Raw genomic sequence first — 15,787 nt, 5'->3', positions numbered from 1 at the left:
ACCTAAATAATTTAAACTCAAATCAATACTTCATCTGTGCACAATAAAAGCAAATAAATACATAAAAAAACTTGACACTGAATTCAATGTGGATGATTTATTTTTATTTTTTCAAATTTATAAGACATTTTATATTTTACAATTTATTTCGCTTAATTTGATGGTTTTATTCCCACTTTACCTGTTGCATTTGCTCTGAATTGACACAGTGACCATTTAAGTGCAGGTTCTCATTGTTCATTGTGTATTTAACCAGTGTATGTATTAATTTTTATCTCGTCAGAACTTGAAGGTTTTACTGCTACTTCACCTCTTTTATTTGCACTACATTAACACTAGGAACTATTCAGTAGTTTTTCATTGAACATTCTGCATTTAACTTATTTATTGCCTTTTAATCTCTGTTGTGAGTACTTGATTACATTGTCACTTCACTTTTTTTTTTTTTTTACTGTGGACTGTACACATTTACTTCAGCTTTACACAAAAATAGAGATACAAAACTGTAATCCTTTTCAATCATTTATTATTACAACGTGACAAAGTAATGAAGAATATAGAGATCACATTTAGTTTGTTTTATGTCGTGGTTTACAGATTCATGACACCGGGGCACATATTAGTCAGGGCACAGCACACAGTCACAACCTTGTCAAGGAACATCATGTCCTCGTCGTCACATGAGGCGATCATGCTCACCGGTACGGCTTCACTAAGCATGATGTACTTTCTGCGCACACTTCCCACCACCCTGTTCAAGTGGACCCTGAGGTGAGCTATCTTGCGTGTCTCCTCCGCATCTTTCATAACTAGCTTTTGTTTTTTCACTTCGGCACACATTAGTCCGACATTCTCCCCGATGTCAAACCCACGATCCGCCAACACCAAGTCTCCAGGCAACAGTTTATCAAGAAGGCCACTACTCTCAATAACATACTTGTCACTGACACCATCTCCCCACCCTTTAGAAACGAAAGCAATAGCTCCACGTGGTGTAATGCCAATGAGATACTTCAGCGTGTGCTTTTGTGAAGATCTCTGTGCTATAGCTCTCCGATTTGATGCTCTCTCTGCGTTAATTTCAAAGCAGTCCACGATTACTGCAACGTGATTGCCAAAAGCTTCCACAAATTGTTGTAACATGCTGCCCTTCAAGCAATATCTCTCTGGCCAGTGCACCAAAGGGCTGAGTTGTGTAAACATTGCACTTATGGTGTCTCTGAATGTGGTGGACACAGTCTGTGGATCTGTGCCGAAGAGGTGTGCAATGTGCTGGATTGGCAGATTCAGTCTCAGGCGCATCAGAGTTAAAAAGAGCATCTGAAAAGGGGAAAGTTTGCATCCTGTCTGCGGTAGGCAAGGAACAAGCTGCGTCAGCACACCCATCAGAACTGCAAAACTTGGCAGCCCAGTGTAGTACTTGACCCTATCTTCATCATCTCCCAAAAAATCCTCAGACATTGTCTTTTGGGAGACCTCTTCCTTCAGTAGCCTGTTCTCCTCTAATAAGCGGTTAATTTCAGCACGTCTGCAGTTACAGAAACTACATTCCTGCTGTTCTTCAAGTTCGTACGTTGATGGAGCTTCATCATTCTGTAAGCTATGTGAAGCTTCATCCGATGGTGGATTTTCATCCGATGGTGGATCTTCGTCTGGTGGTGGATCTTCGTCTGGTGGTGGATCTTCGTCCGATGGTGGATCTTCATCTGATGGTGGATCTTCATCCGAGGGTGCATCATCTTCCAGTGTTACATCCACATCCATCTCCAATTTCACATCTGGTAGAGCTGGTGATGTTGCAGCTGCAGCATATTTCTGTTTGAGAGCTTTCTGTCTCTTTGACCTACGGGTACACCGCTCAGGACGCGGTGCTTTCACCTCTGTGTGCCCGAGATGTAATGACGGCACCCAGTCAGGATGACACTCAAGCATTTCATAGGCTGGTTTGCCTGATTAGAAGAAAGAAAACAATTCTTTGATTAGTCACACTAACAATGAAACATTTGAAATAATCATGAATTTTCCACATAATAAAGTGACTCATTATCATTACAGTTTAAAATAATTTGATTTTGATTTTATTTAATTCTTTCTTGTGATAGCGAAGCTGAATTACTCCGGTCTTAATTACTCCAGTGATCCTTTAAAATTCATACAATATTTTTATTACATGCATTTGGTGCTTAATTATTATCACTTATTAAAAATGGTTCTAAGGAATGCTGAAACATTTTTTTTTCTGTGTAATATTTCTGTGGAAACTGATGCATATTCAAAAGAACAGCCTTTATTTAAAAATATTATTACAGTCTTTACGTCACTTTTGATCCATTGATATAAATAATATCGTTATCAGTAAAATCACGTAAAATATTAAGAAGATAACAAGAAATGTTTCTTGAGCACAAAATGAGCATATTACAATGATTTCTGTTAGATCTTGTGACACTGAAGTCTGGAGTAGTGGCAGCAGAAAATGTAGCTTTGCCATCACAATGATACATTGTATACTGAAACAGCAAATGTATCCCAGGACAAAATAAAATCGTGATCTTTTGACCGTTATAATATATGCATTATTTAGTCAGCTAACGTTAGTTGTTCAAAGTTGGCTGTGTAGCTCCTCGCCATGTTTGCATTTCTAGCAGCAACAACGCAACAGTGTGATGTGTGATGATTATAGTTTTTACCTGAGAGAAAATGCCGTGAACACACAAACATGTGTCGGGAAATGTTGTCGAATGTGATGTCTTCGCGTTTTATGGCTGATACCCAAGCCATGCGACGCCTCTTTGTTAACTCGGCGATCTGATTCCCAAGATGTTGCTTCCAAGCTGGAAAGCTGAAAAATCGCACTCCATTTAAAATGCGTTTTCCATACCGGTCCTGCGAACGGTTATTGCAGTTAATAACACAGCAAGAGTTCACCATTCCTGCGTGTTTTTGTTGTATAATAATAAAAACTCAGATGCCCGCCTACTGGCTCAGCTTCCGTGTTCTAAAAACCCACAATGCCTTGCGTTCTTCTTCTTTTTCTTCTTTTGAAAATTTATGGTGGGTGGCAAACAAACGATAGGTGCATTCTCGCCACCTACTGGGCTGGAATGTGGACCATTGAAGGAATAGGGAGAATCAAATTAATTATAATAAAAACGAATCTAAATCCTTTTAAACAGATCTACTTTTTATGTCATTAAAAAATTATATATTTTATTATGATTCAAGCCATTATTCAACAGAGTTTTAGGTGTAATATTTTCTATCACAATTTATATTTATTCTTCCAACAGAAATGCTCTTTCATTAACATAAGCAGAACAATGTAACAGTGCATACTTAACAGACTATGGCTCCCACACTCATGCTTATTTATTTTATATAGAGAAAATTGTAAAGTGGTAAAGTAGTCTGGTAATGATTGATCTTCTCTTCTACGACCAAAATTAACTCCTCTTACACAAACTTGATATTTAATATGATAAAGATGTCTTCCTCTCTCCTCCTTATTACAAACTTCTTCCCATCTAATTTTTATTGCTGTTCTTATTTTAGCCTTAACTTCTTTGCTTAGTGGAATAATAATTTCTTTATGTGCTCATTTCAGTGTCTATTTTGCTCAATGATCCGCAACCTCACGTGTGCTAGAACCCACAGGAAACATATCTTATTTCCTGTCGTATTTACTTTATACATACATAAAATATTTTAATACAAAATATCATGTCATATACTGTCAATTCTGTGGACAGGGAAATGCAATTATTTTACAAAATATTTCTGATATTCTAGAAAATACAAAACAATATAACAAGGATTACTTATTCTTCCATGTCTACTTTTGGAAAACAATGGTATTACTGCCTTCATCTGTGAGTTAAAAGGTCTATTAATTTAAGGAGTTCAGCTGAAAACACCGTGGGGCCCTAGCCGGGGGTTTCGAAAAGTTAGAAAAGGTAGGCCTAAAGGTTTTTCAAAAAAATTATAATGGTGCATAAACAGATTTTATGCTAGTTTGTTATCGGTTGCTATAATTTGATTGCCTGCTACTGGCCGTATTTGTAGATTTTTCAGTATTTTTCATCATAATATTACCTTTTAATTTACAACTTGATTGCACATACTCTTATGGATAATTTTTTTTTTTTTTTTCATTTATAGCACCCCCATGGATAGAATTTGACACAACTTGTGGTGTGACCTCATGTCCTTTGTTTCTTTCAGTTTGGACGTTGCATTCAGAACTTTTACAGTAAGACTTACTGAGTAAGTCCATTAGTGAAAATAGGCAATGCCCAAGAATTTTCATTGACTTTTATCTTAAAAAAAAAAAACTATGACATAAGTTTTTTTGTTAACTGGGAACAGCCTTCCAAGTTAGGAGTATCTGTCATTATATCAAATATAATATATATATATATAATTTAATATAATAATTAAGCTATGGGAAATTAAGCAAACCATGGAGAAACACAGCATAAAAGGAAACATGTTCACTCAAACCAATAACCACAAAAACACACGTCAGCATTAAAATAATTAAAATTTTCTTAGATGAGTATAAAATAAGTGCACATACAGTTAGATGTACATTCTTATGTTTGTGTACTGTTGCCAGGTTGCAATAAAATATTTAAAAACATGATCTACCCCCCTTTCCCAATGCAAGAGCACACACAGCCCAGGAGCAGGAGGTTAAACTGATGATTCACAAAACTTCATTACAACATATAGCATTTCCATATACATTTTGTCTTATGCCATTCTAAATAAGGAATAATAAAATTCTTGCATGAATTGATTTCAAGCTTAAATCTGAGTGACATTTTACAGCAATGTGCTGTATGCCCCTGAACTTTTAGGGTGTGACGTGGTTTTGGCCACAGAATATTTTTATTCAGTCACAAAACTAAAGTGAAATGTCACCGCTTCTATGTGAATAACAACATCTGATGGTAAAAGTTCACACTTTCTAATTTATTAAAGCTGGAACTTTGTACAACTTTGATAAACTCTGAGTTTATAACCATTTGATATGTTTTGGCCAGCAATTATTTTGTATTAATCTAGCAAATAAATTAAATTGAGTAAATACAAATCAGTCATCTTGTACTTTACTGACACCTAAAGGCACGATAGCATCATGCAATAGAAATGCACTGTTCACGTGTTTTTGTGACACATTATTTAAATCAGAAAACCATTGTTGAAAGCACGTTTAAATACAACACTTTTCTTCATCATTTTATCAAAGCAAACATTCTCAGTATCCCTTTGCTGAGCTGAGAGGCTTGTACACCTTATATAGAGCTTCAAGAGATAGAAGAGGATGGGAGAAAAGGCAAATAAACAGGAGGAGAGAGGGAAAGTAGAAGAAAAGAAGATGTGTTTACATTCTCTGTCACCTGTGCTCTCTCTCTCCTGTCGTCTGAAGGCTTCCAGAGAAGCTTTTGTAAAGATGGAATTCCAGTCCTCTTACTCTGTGTATAAATATGTTTGAGAAGAACCATTGACAGCCACCAGAGGCTTGTAACAATTATATGCCTTATTTGATCAGCTTACAAACGGTCTGAAATCCCTGCACACTTTACAATATTATAGATTATATATGAAAACAGGCCTTGATCTCCACTTTTTCAGAATATTATGAACATTTGCAGAAATATAGGTTTGTCTTTACATGTACAGCTTTAGATAATTTCTCCTATACTACTGCAAATCTGAATCAGGAGTTTTCAGCAGAACTATTAGGTGGTTTGCTAATATTTTTTCCCCCTAAATATTATATGTGAAATAATGAACATATAGGGGGAATTACAATAATAATTTATCAAGAAATAAAGGAATAGTTCAACCAAAAATGGAAATGTACTCACCCTCAGGCAATCCAAGATGAAGAGATTGTTTCTTCATCAGAAATGTACAATTGCATGACTTTTTCACCTGTGGCTCCCCTGGAGTGAATGGGTGCTGTCAGAATGAGAGTCCTAACAGCTGATAAAAACATTATCAGTTAACATGTGAAGTAAAAAGCTGTGTGTTTGGAATAAACAAATCCATCATTAATCATGTTTTAACTGCAAACCAATTGCTTTTGGTTAAAAGGTTGGCTTTAAATGCAACATTGAATTTCATACATGTATGTAACAGGGAATCACTGCTCTCCATCTTGTCCACTGAAAGGAGTCCTTGGCCTAATAAACAAGAAGACCCCGGGTTTATAGCATTGTTTGCAACTTCAACCAAACTCCACCATGCCTCTAAATCATATGAAATCTTTGACTTTTGATCTTCAAAGACATCTTCCAGTGGGATAGGTACTTTTATTTTTATATTATATTATTCAGGGTTTTGTTGAAACATCTTAAATCTGCTCTCCTTCAGTAGAAACATGTGAAATGCCATTGTCAATAATGACACAATGAGTTGCTGGAGGAGAGGATCATGTCCTTGCTGTTTCCAGAGAAGGTGCACAGGCTTGCATCTTCTCCTCTGTTCATGCCTTTCCTTTTAAAGGCAGCTTAGATAAACCTTCTGCTCAATCTGTGCTCATCTGTTTACCAGCTTTAGGTGCTGGACTAACAATGTGACATTTTCTCAAGCTGTTATCAGGACATTTACAAATGGCAGAGAGCTGCAGTGACATCTGTGTGGTTATTTATGGAATTCCAATGTGAATGATTTTACATTTTTCTCATTAACAAACGATACATCTTTGAGGAATGATTTTATTTTCATTGTGGCCTTTTGCATTTGAAATTAAACTTAAAGGAATAGTTCAACCTAAAAGGAAAATTCTGTCATTACCCTCACCCTCATGTCTTTGCAAACCTGTCTGACTTGCTGCAAAAGAACATATTTTAAAAGTTCTATATGATTTTGTCCATACCAATTATTTTATAACTGAAATACTACTAAAGTTTGTGTTAATATTTTGAATTGTACGTATTAATTTTGAATTTTTTTTAGTTTCCAATTGAATTTTAGTCAGTTTTAGCGGTTTTGTTGAGTGTCATTTTTATTAGTTTTTATTTTATCTTTTCAAATACGTCGTTATTATTATTATTATTATTATTATTATTATTATTAATGATTTTAGTTTTAGTTAACTTTTTTAGTTGACTTCACGAACCTGGCATATACATTGAAAGTTGATGGGGTCTCTAAAATGTAATTTGGCATGTATTTATTTATGCAAGCAGAAAGTCTTACAGGTTTGGCATTACATGAGGGTGAGTAAATGATGACACCATCACATGGCATGACATGATTGACTATCACTTTAATTAGAAAAAAGAATAATATATACATACATATATATACTTGTAATTTCCCAGGCTTGCTGATATGGACCAGACAGTCAGATACGTTTAAATGATGAGATCACCACTGTGAGGGGCACAGTGGGTTCTCTCTTTCAGCTTTCAGCTTCTTGTGCCAAAAGTTGGAACAGCTGGGCAGTAAGTGAAAGAGATAGGATGGGAGAAATGATTTGTTAGGTTTAAGATGGAGAAGATGGTATGAGAGAGAGGAGGTGGGCTGAAGTAGTTTGGGGTAGCTGGGAAGGGAGGGGGCAGAAGCCTACAAATAGTTACAGATAAGCATCCCATGCGCTCATTCTGTCTCTGTCCTCTCCAGAGGGTGTTTGTATTCATCTGGTCTGTCCTTCTTGTGCTCCAACATGAGCCATTACGCCTCTTCCTCATCCTCTTCATCATACCGTCGAATGTTTGGTGGTCCTGGCTACCTGACACCACCAATGTCCCGTGCAATGTTCGGCCGAGCCTCGACTGGGGGGTCCAGCAGCTCTCGGGTCAGCTCCAGAGTCTACGAGCTCAGCAAGTCCTCTACTCCCACTCCTGGATTCTCCAGTTATCGAGCCTCCTCCTACAGTTTGCCCAACTTGTCTGCGGGCTATACCCGCTCCTATGGTGGCATGGGTGAAACGCTGGACTTCAACTTGGCCGACGCACTCAACCAGGAGTTTCTCCAAACACGCACCAATGAGAAAGCTGAACTTCAGCACCTAAACGACAGATTTGCCAACTACATTGAGAAGGTCCGCATGCTGGAGCAGCAAAACCAGGCAATGGTGATTGAGGTGGAGCGCTTGAGGGGGCGGGAGCCCACGCGGATCGCCGACCTGTATGAGGATGAGATGAGGGAGCTGAGAAGAGAGATCGATGTGGTCACCAGTCACAGATCACGTGTGGAGGTGGAGAGGGATAACTTGGCAGATGACCTGCAGAAACTGAAACTCAGGTGAGATGCATTAAGCATGAATCTCTACTGGAGGAAACACCTTAAATTAGCCTAAATTGGTATTACAGTCTGGTAAGGCTGGTCTGGTTTGTTTAAGACTGGCTTGTTTTGGTCTGGGTCTTGGGCACTTTCCAGGTGGTCAGGCTACGAAAAATTGCTGCTTCTCTCTTAAAAATAAAGGTTCAAAAAGGAATTTTTGCAATTAATTGCTGCACAGAAGAGCTATTTTTCCACCTTATGGAACCATCAATGCCAATAAAGGACCTTTATATTTAAGACTTTTGGCCAGACCAGGAGTACAAAAAGATCATCCGAAGACCACCTTAGCCAGGTCAGCAAACCAGTTTAGGCTTATTGAAACTTTTTTTTCAGCATGATACAAAAGAAAGAGGGGCTTAAAGGAGTACACTTGTAAACAGATGTTATTTGATTATTCAAAAATGCACGCAAATTTTATTCATGTATTCCTTGTGGTACTGAAGCTGTCAACCCACTCTTGAGTTTCATATTTAGAAACACACAGTACATTACATAACAATCTAGAGTCATTCAGTGCCAACAGGGGAACAAACATGATATCTCCCCATAGCAAATACCCCACACACATTCTGCTGCCCCAGGCAGCAAAGATAACACAATCTGAGAGAAATACAAACATCACATTCATACATAGCACAATGTGAAGTCTATATCACAGCAACAGGACCACTTGTTACTCTTTTGAAATATGTAACAAATGGAGGAGAGAAAAGTCTCCAGTTAAAATAAAATGTATTTCATGTATTGATTACAAATTAACACAACACAGTGGAAACAAGCCACAATGCAACAGAAACAAGCCACAGTACAAAGGAAACAAATCACAACATAACAAATTAGCACAACACAACAAAAACCAGCAGCAACACAACAGAAACAAGCCATAACGCAACAGAAATAAGCCACAACACAATGGAAACAAGCAGCAACACAACGGAAACATGCCACAACATTACAAAATTAGCACAACACAAAGGAAATAAGCCACAACACAACAGAAACAAGCCCCATCATAACAAAATTAACACAACAGATTGGAAACGAGCCACAAAACAACAGAAACAGGCTACGAAATTAGCACGACACAACAAAATTAGTTAGTTAATGTGTTGAATTGTGGCGATTTCATTGTATTGCGGAGATTTCTTGTGTTATGCACTACTGGGCCACTGTAGGGACATTCTTCTCAACATGGCCAAACAAAAACAGTTGGAGAGGAAGAAAATGTATATAATCAGTTTGAAAGACCACTGAGAGACCGCTGGGCACAGGTGTTTCAGGGTCACTGGAGTGTTCCAATGTGTTCTTTATTTAATGCTTAAAAAATATTCAAATTGCCTGTCTCTTTAGTAACCAAGCTAAGAAATGATTAAACATGACTTCATCTGGCCTACCAACCAATTATGAATGCAATAAAATGCTATATCAGGCCTAGAGACGTTATTAAAGGCTTAAGGAAACTTCCTTTATAAAGGAAGCGTTTGTTCTATCAAGCATTTTGTTTACAATAGTCTAGCTTTACTTCTAGCTTTATTCAGGAGTTAGTCAGCCTAAATGTGCTGCCCTCACTCCATCTTCCAGCAGGGAAAGCTTTGTGTGAGGTTGCTGTAAACCTTCAGTCTATAAAAGGAAAGGAAATAGGCTGGCTGTAATAAATATGATATATTTAACTCCCTTCTCCCATTCTCCATCTTCTTCTCACCAGGCTTCAGGAGGAGATTGCCCTGAGGGAAGAGGCAGAGAATAATCTGGCCGCTTTCAGAGCAGTAAGTTCCCTAAAACACAAAACCCCCTCTCTTGAATTCCATTCTGTTTTATTTTCAAATTAGTAATGAATAATAAAATGTGGCTTAGTTTTATTTTGACATTGCATTCAATTTCAGGACGTGGATGCTGCCACTTTGGCCCGTCTGGATCTGGAAAGACGCGTAGAGACTCTCCAAGAGGAGATTGCCTTCCTCAAGAGGATCCATGAGGAGGTTAGCACATTTAAGGACATTTAATTTTTATTGTCTGTGCCAGTAAAATGATGTAAAACACAGACTACAGGCAAGCCAACTTAAAATGTAACACATCTCATATAAACTCTGGTATTAATCACTTTCTTTAGTTAAAAAATGATTCACTGGTTATTATTGGTAGTATTGCTAAGGCTGATTCATGAGACAATCAGTGAGTCAGATAGTCATCTGTCTTGTACAAACTCAAAATTATTCATTTCAATATTTAGATTTGAAAATTCAGTCCATTTTAGTGAATCAGTGTGTTAGAGCTTGTGCAAGTTAATCTCTTAAGAAAAATGTTAAATGATTCAATAAATTATTTGTTTACTTTAATTAGGAATGTGTTTGACATTCCAGCTTCACCACCGTTTTCAATTAGCTTAATGCTACTAGAGTTTCAAGCTAGAGTTTTAAAGTAGCTTCCTCCACACTGCTGAGCTGAGTGAATCTAATCTCAGAGCTCTATTATACAGCTGCATCTGTTCCTTGAGATTAGACAGCTACTTTAAAACAGCTTCTGACAAGCGTTTGTTTCACGGCCAGCTGTTTGAGATGTTTGAGATTAGTCCTGCCATTAGTTCTATCAGCAATGCCATGCTGCTTTATTAAAACAAGCACTATACACACAAGCTATTTCTTTCTCTCTGTGTAGGAAATTCGTGAGTTGCAGGCCCAGATGCAAGAGAGTCAAGTCCAAATCCAGATGGACATGTCCAAACCGGACCTGACTGCTGCCCTGAGGGACATCCGTGCTCAGTATGAAGGCATCGCTGCAAAGAACATCGCAGAGGCTGAGGATTGGTACAAGTCAAAGGTGAGACAGAAGAAAAGGATTTTTACCTTTTGCATTATCACCATTAGGTATCACTTAAAATATCTGACTTAAGATACCTCAGGGTCTCGTCTCTGACAACGTATCCCCAAAGTGTCTCAAGCAACACTAATATATGTATACTCCTGGATGTCTCGTCCCTTCTGAACACTATTACTTAGGACTAAAATCCTACTTTTTTACCCTTACGTTGTATTCTGGTCATTGTAACCCAGAAAATATGTTCTTTCCTGAAAATGAAAGCTAATGTTATCTCATTTAACTAAATTTACAAACTTTACTCACACACTGTTTTGGGATATGGTTTTGAAATCCCCCAAAAAAGATGGCCTAGAAAAAAAATCGCTTACAAATTTCTAATTATTCTATATGATTGTGAAATCTTTTTCACAACTTTGTTTTCCTTCAGTTAAAACAGGTTTTGTATTTCTATTTTGACTTATTTGAGCATAGGCCCCAATGATCCAATGAGTTTATTTGGCTCAGTTTTGAGTGTACATTGCCAAAACACTCTTAAAAATAAAGGTCCTTAAAAGTAATACCATATAGAAGAACCATTTTTGGATCCACAAAGAACCATTAAAGGGGTCATATGACACTGCTGAAAATATCATTATTTTAAAATGTGTTTATGTTGTTTAGGGTAAAAAAAAATACATTCTTTTCCACATATTGTACATTATTGTTGCTCCTCTATGCCCTACCTTTCTGAAACACATAATTTTTTACAAAGCTCATCGTTCTGAAAAGCGAGGTGTATGCTGATTGGCCAGCTATCCAGTGTGTTGTGATTGGCTGAATACTTCAAGCATGAGACAGACATATTACACCTCTTAATATACTTTGATGCCCTTTGTCCGGGGTGCGACAGGACAAAAAACAATAAAACCCATTATAAACAAGGTATTTGTGGCATCACTACTTACATCCCCTCGTTTTCAAATCTGAAGTAAGTCCATACATCTGATTTAAGTAGTGGATTCGACGAAGGAGCGGCCGGTGGGTAACCACATGACTCTGGGCTGGACTCGAAAAGCCGATCCGGTGATCCACAGCGCGAAGTTGATGTATTTTCTCAGCGACCAGCACGTATCAGCTCTAGGCATGACGAAGCAGATATCATCCTCTTTTGGAAGGCCAAAGTAGTTTTGCTTTCACAGTGAAACACACAGCATGTCTACAACATGGCAGTGGCAACAATACTACAGCGATAATCAAAGTTACGCTTTCTTACTTTGTGTGGACATCTGGGTGGTGTTATGCAAATCTTCCAACATCGTGACATAGATGTGGAGGTGTGTTAGAACGAGCCGTTTTAGGTATGAGTGGTTGACTCTTAACTTTTATAAAGAATATTTATTTGGATTTGAGACTGTAGTCTTTGAAACTTTACAGATCTTATTTATGCTCCAAGAGCGTGTAACACTCCAAAGAGAAAGGAAAATTTGCATCGTATGACCCCTTTAAGTAAAAAGTTATTTAAAGAACAATCTCTGTTGTACCTTTTTATAATCTGAAGAACCTTCTTTCACCACAAAGAAACTTCTCTGAAACAGAAAAGTTCTTCAGATGTTAAAGGTTCTTTATGGAACTTCTATGGCATTGTGAAGCACCTTTATTTTTAAGAGTGAATAATTCACATTGCTTTTTTCAATCAAAAACTTTATAAGCTCATATAAACTTTATAAGTTGCATAAGTTCAGATCAGTGAGGCGTAGGATCAATAAGAGTCAAAACAGAAATACAAAATCCGTTTTAATTTAAAGAAAACAAGTTTGAAAAGATTGAATGCAACAATTGGCAATAATATATCATACCAAGAAATTTACAAGTTTATTTTTGAATGGGAATGCCAGATTAAAGGGTTACTCCACCCTAAAATGAACATCTTCGGGACACAATAAAATATTTTGGGAAACGGGAGGCTTGTAATGGTTCCATTGACTGCCAAGTGAGTTACACTGTCATTTTTCCAGAAAAGTATGAAAGATATTGTCAGAATAGTCCATCTGCCATCAGTGGTTTAACCGTAACATTATGAAGCAACAAGAATACTTTTTGTACATTAAGAAAAGAAAAATAGTGACTTTATTCAACAATTTGTCTCCCCTGTCTCTCCGCATCACCGTTGTGTCTTTTTGAAGAACATATACACAGAAAAGAAAACACTGCTTGAGTTCTGTGGATATTCTGCGAAATGGCACTTTGGTGATGGGGAATAACACAGATGAAACAAATTGTTGAATAAAGTCATTATTTTTGTTTTCTTAACATACAAAAATTATTCTTGTTGCTTCATACAATTCAGATTGAATCACTGATGGCAGATGGACAATTCTGACAATGTATTTCATACTTTTCTGGACCTTGACACTGCAATTTACTTGGCAGCCAATGAAACAAGTCACAAGCCTCCCGGTTTTCATCCAAAATATCATAAATTGTGTTCAAGCTTTTACAGGTTTGGAATGACATGGGTTTTAGTTATTAATGACAAAATTTTAATTTTGGGTTGGAGTATCCCTTTAAGCAAATTATTTCCTGACAAGCATAAAATGTAGCTTTGTTGTATGTAAGTTTCAAAGCATCTTCCTCAAAACTGGTGAACTGGGTGAGAAAAATGAAAGGAAAACCTGCTGAACACTGATCGTTGTATTTTCACCATTAGGTGTCAGATCTTAACCAAGCAGTGAGCAAGAACAACGAGGCTCTCAAACAAGCCAAGCTGGACACCATGGAGTACAGACACCAGATTCAGTCCTACACCTGTGAGATCGACTCCCTCAAGGGCACCGTATGTTTCATCTGTTCTGATGTGGACATAACATGTTCTTTGTCTGTCTCCATGTGGCATTCATCTCTTTGTCTCTCACGCTGTAGAACGAGTCTCTCATGAGGCAGATGAGAGACATGGAGGATCGTCATGGTCGTGAGGCTGGTGCTTTCCAGGACAACATCGCCAGGCTGGAGGCAGAGATTGCCAACATGAAGGACGAGATGGCACGTCACCTGCGAGAATATCAGGACCTGCTCAATGTTAAGATGGCCCTGGATGTGGAGATCGCCACCTACAGGAAACTGCTGGAAGGAGAGGAGAGCAGGTACAAAGGAAATTAAAAAAAGATGTCCTTGTTTTAAACATACTCCGCCCTTTCTGCTTATTCTAATAACTTTTTGTTACTTTTTACCTTTCCTCCTCTCTCACCTTAAAGGATTGTGATGCCCATGCAGTCATATTCCACTTTAAGCTTTAGAGGTAAGATGGAAACCTTGTGATATACTAAATATGTAGATGTTTCCTCATGAGGCCACCAGGAGGCGCTGTACCTACCTGCATAGATTTCTGCATTTTTTTGTTGTAGTTGTCTTGTGAATAATTTAAAATAAAATAATAATAATTATTATTCTTAATTACAAAACATGAGGTAAACAGGGATTTAAATTTACATTTTAAATTAATTTTTTTACAAAGTTAAAAACAGATATATTAATATGAATATTTATAGCAGTATCATTTAATATGAATATTTAGGGTTGGTAATTTCTTTTTTGAAAGTAATAAGTAATTGTATTCAGCAGATGCACATTTTTTGTTTGGTTTCTAAAAAGAAATTTTCTAATAAAAACTAGTCTTTTAACCATTCTGTTCAAAGGATCCTGAAAAATTCATCCTCAAAAAAAAAAAAAAATAAAAAAATAAGTTTTGCACAAAAATATTAAGCAGAACTGTTTTCAACATAAGTAATAAGTAATGTTGGTAACACTTTGCTAAGGATCCTTCTGTTAACATTAACTAACAATGAAACACACATCTAAAATGTTTATTAATCTGAGTTAATGTTAATTTCAACAGTTTATACATTACTAAAATCAAAAGTTGCATCTGTTAATGGAACAGATAAATTTCACACACACAATAAAAATATTATAAAAGATTAAGAAATACTGTAACAAATCTATTTTGCATGCTTAATAAATGTTAGTTAAAGCATTAATGTTTATTAAAATATTATTGTAAAATGTTACTAAAATTCTATGTATGTAAAATGAGTGTGCATTTTTTTTATATTGAATATACATTTTCAACAGAGACGAGTCCAGAGCACCAACAAAGAGCATCTGAAATGCACTCAAAGAAAACTGTCCTGATCAAGACCATTGAGACGCGTGATGGGGAGGTGTGATATGTGTGTAAACACACACACACACACACACACACACACACACACACACACACACACACACACACACACACCTCATTCCAGTGCTGTCTTTTCATTCCCTCCCGTATATAACCTCAACTTCCTTTGCAATATTAGTGTCATATACTAAAGTAAAATGTAAACATTTTTGAATACAGAACTTAAATACTATAAACAAATAAATAAAATGGGGATGGGGGGGGGGGTTGCTTTGCAGGAGTGATTTCCTAACAAATTGGCTGCTTGTCGACAAAGAGCTTATGAAGTCTGTCTACTGCCCCCTACAGGTGGTGAGTGAATCTACACAACAGCAACAGGACTTCATGTAACCTTTGGACAAGGAGCTGCAACCAAAGAATCAAACCAAGATAAAAATAAAACCTTTAGGACAGTTTTTCATAATATGTAGTTTCTTTTGTTTTCCACACATCCAATAAGATACGAGCACATCT

General features: G+C 36.9%; 2 protein-coding genes across 3 annotated transcripts; one reads left to right on the top strand and one right to left on the bottom strand.

Annotated features, from left to right (window-relative positions):
- Nucleotides 1–411: 411 nt before the first annotated feature.
- On the bottom strand, nt 412–3,019 carry LOC113093810 (uncharacterized). Its single transcript, XM_026259374.1, has 2 exons — nt 2,691–3,019; nt 412–1,949 (listed from the first exon to the last, which is right to left on the bottom strand). The coding sequence occupies exons 1-2, from the start codon at nt 2,929–2,931 to the stop codon at nt 592–594; spliced, it is 1,599 nt and encodes a 532-aa protein (XP_026115159.1). The 5' UTR covers nt 2,932–3,019; the 3' UTR covers nt 412–591.
- Nucleotides 3,020–7,600: 4,581 nt separating this feature from the next.
- On the top strand, nt 7,601–15,704 carry desmb (desmin b). Of its 2 annotated transcripts, none has more exons than XM_026259350.1 (9): nt 7,601–8,259; nt 10,004–10,064; nt 10,182–10,277; nt 10,954–11,115; nt 13,802–13,927; nt 14,014–14,234; nt 14,346–14,389; nt 15,223–15,311; nt 15,623–15,704. In XM_026259350.1, exons 1-9 carry the CDS (start codon nt 7,679–7,681, stop codon nt 15,662–15,664), a joined length of 1,422 nt encoding a protein of 473 aa, XP_026115135.1. In that variant the 5' UTR covers nt 7,601–7,678; the 3' UTR covers nt 15,665–15,704. The 2 variants fall into 2 exon arrangements, with proteins under 2 accessions (XP_026115135.1, XP_026115142.1); XM_026259357.1 differs by having other exon boundaries at nt 15,223–15,320.
- Nucleotides 15,705–15,787: the final 83 nt, after the last annotated feature.

Source organism: Carassius auratus, chromosome 6 (genome assembly GCF_003368295.1).
Source record: "Carassius auratus strain Wakin chromosome 6, ASM336829v1, whole genome shotgun sequence".
Lineage (NCBI taxonomy): Eukaryota > Metazoa > Chordata > Actinopteri > Cypriniformes > Cyprinidae > Carassius > Carassius auratus.
This window is presented reverse-complemented; position numbering and strand designations above follow the sequence as displayed.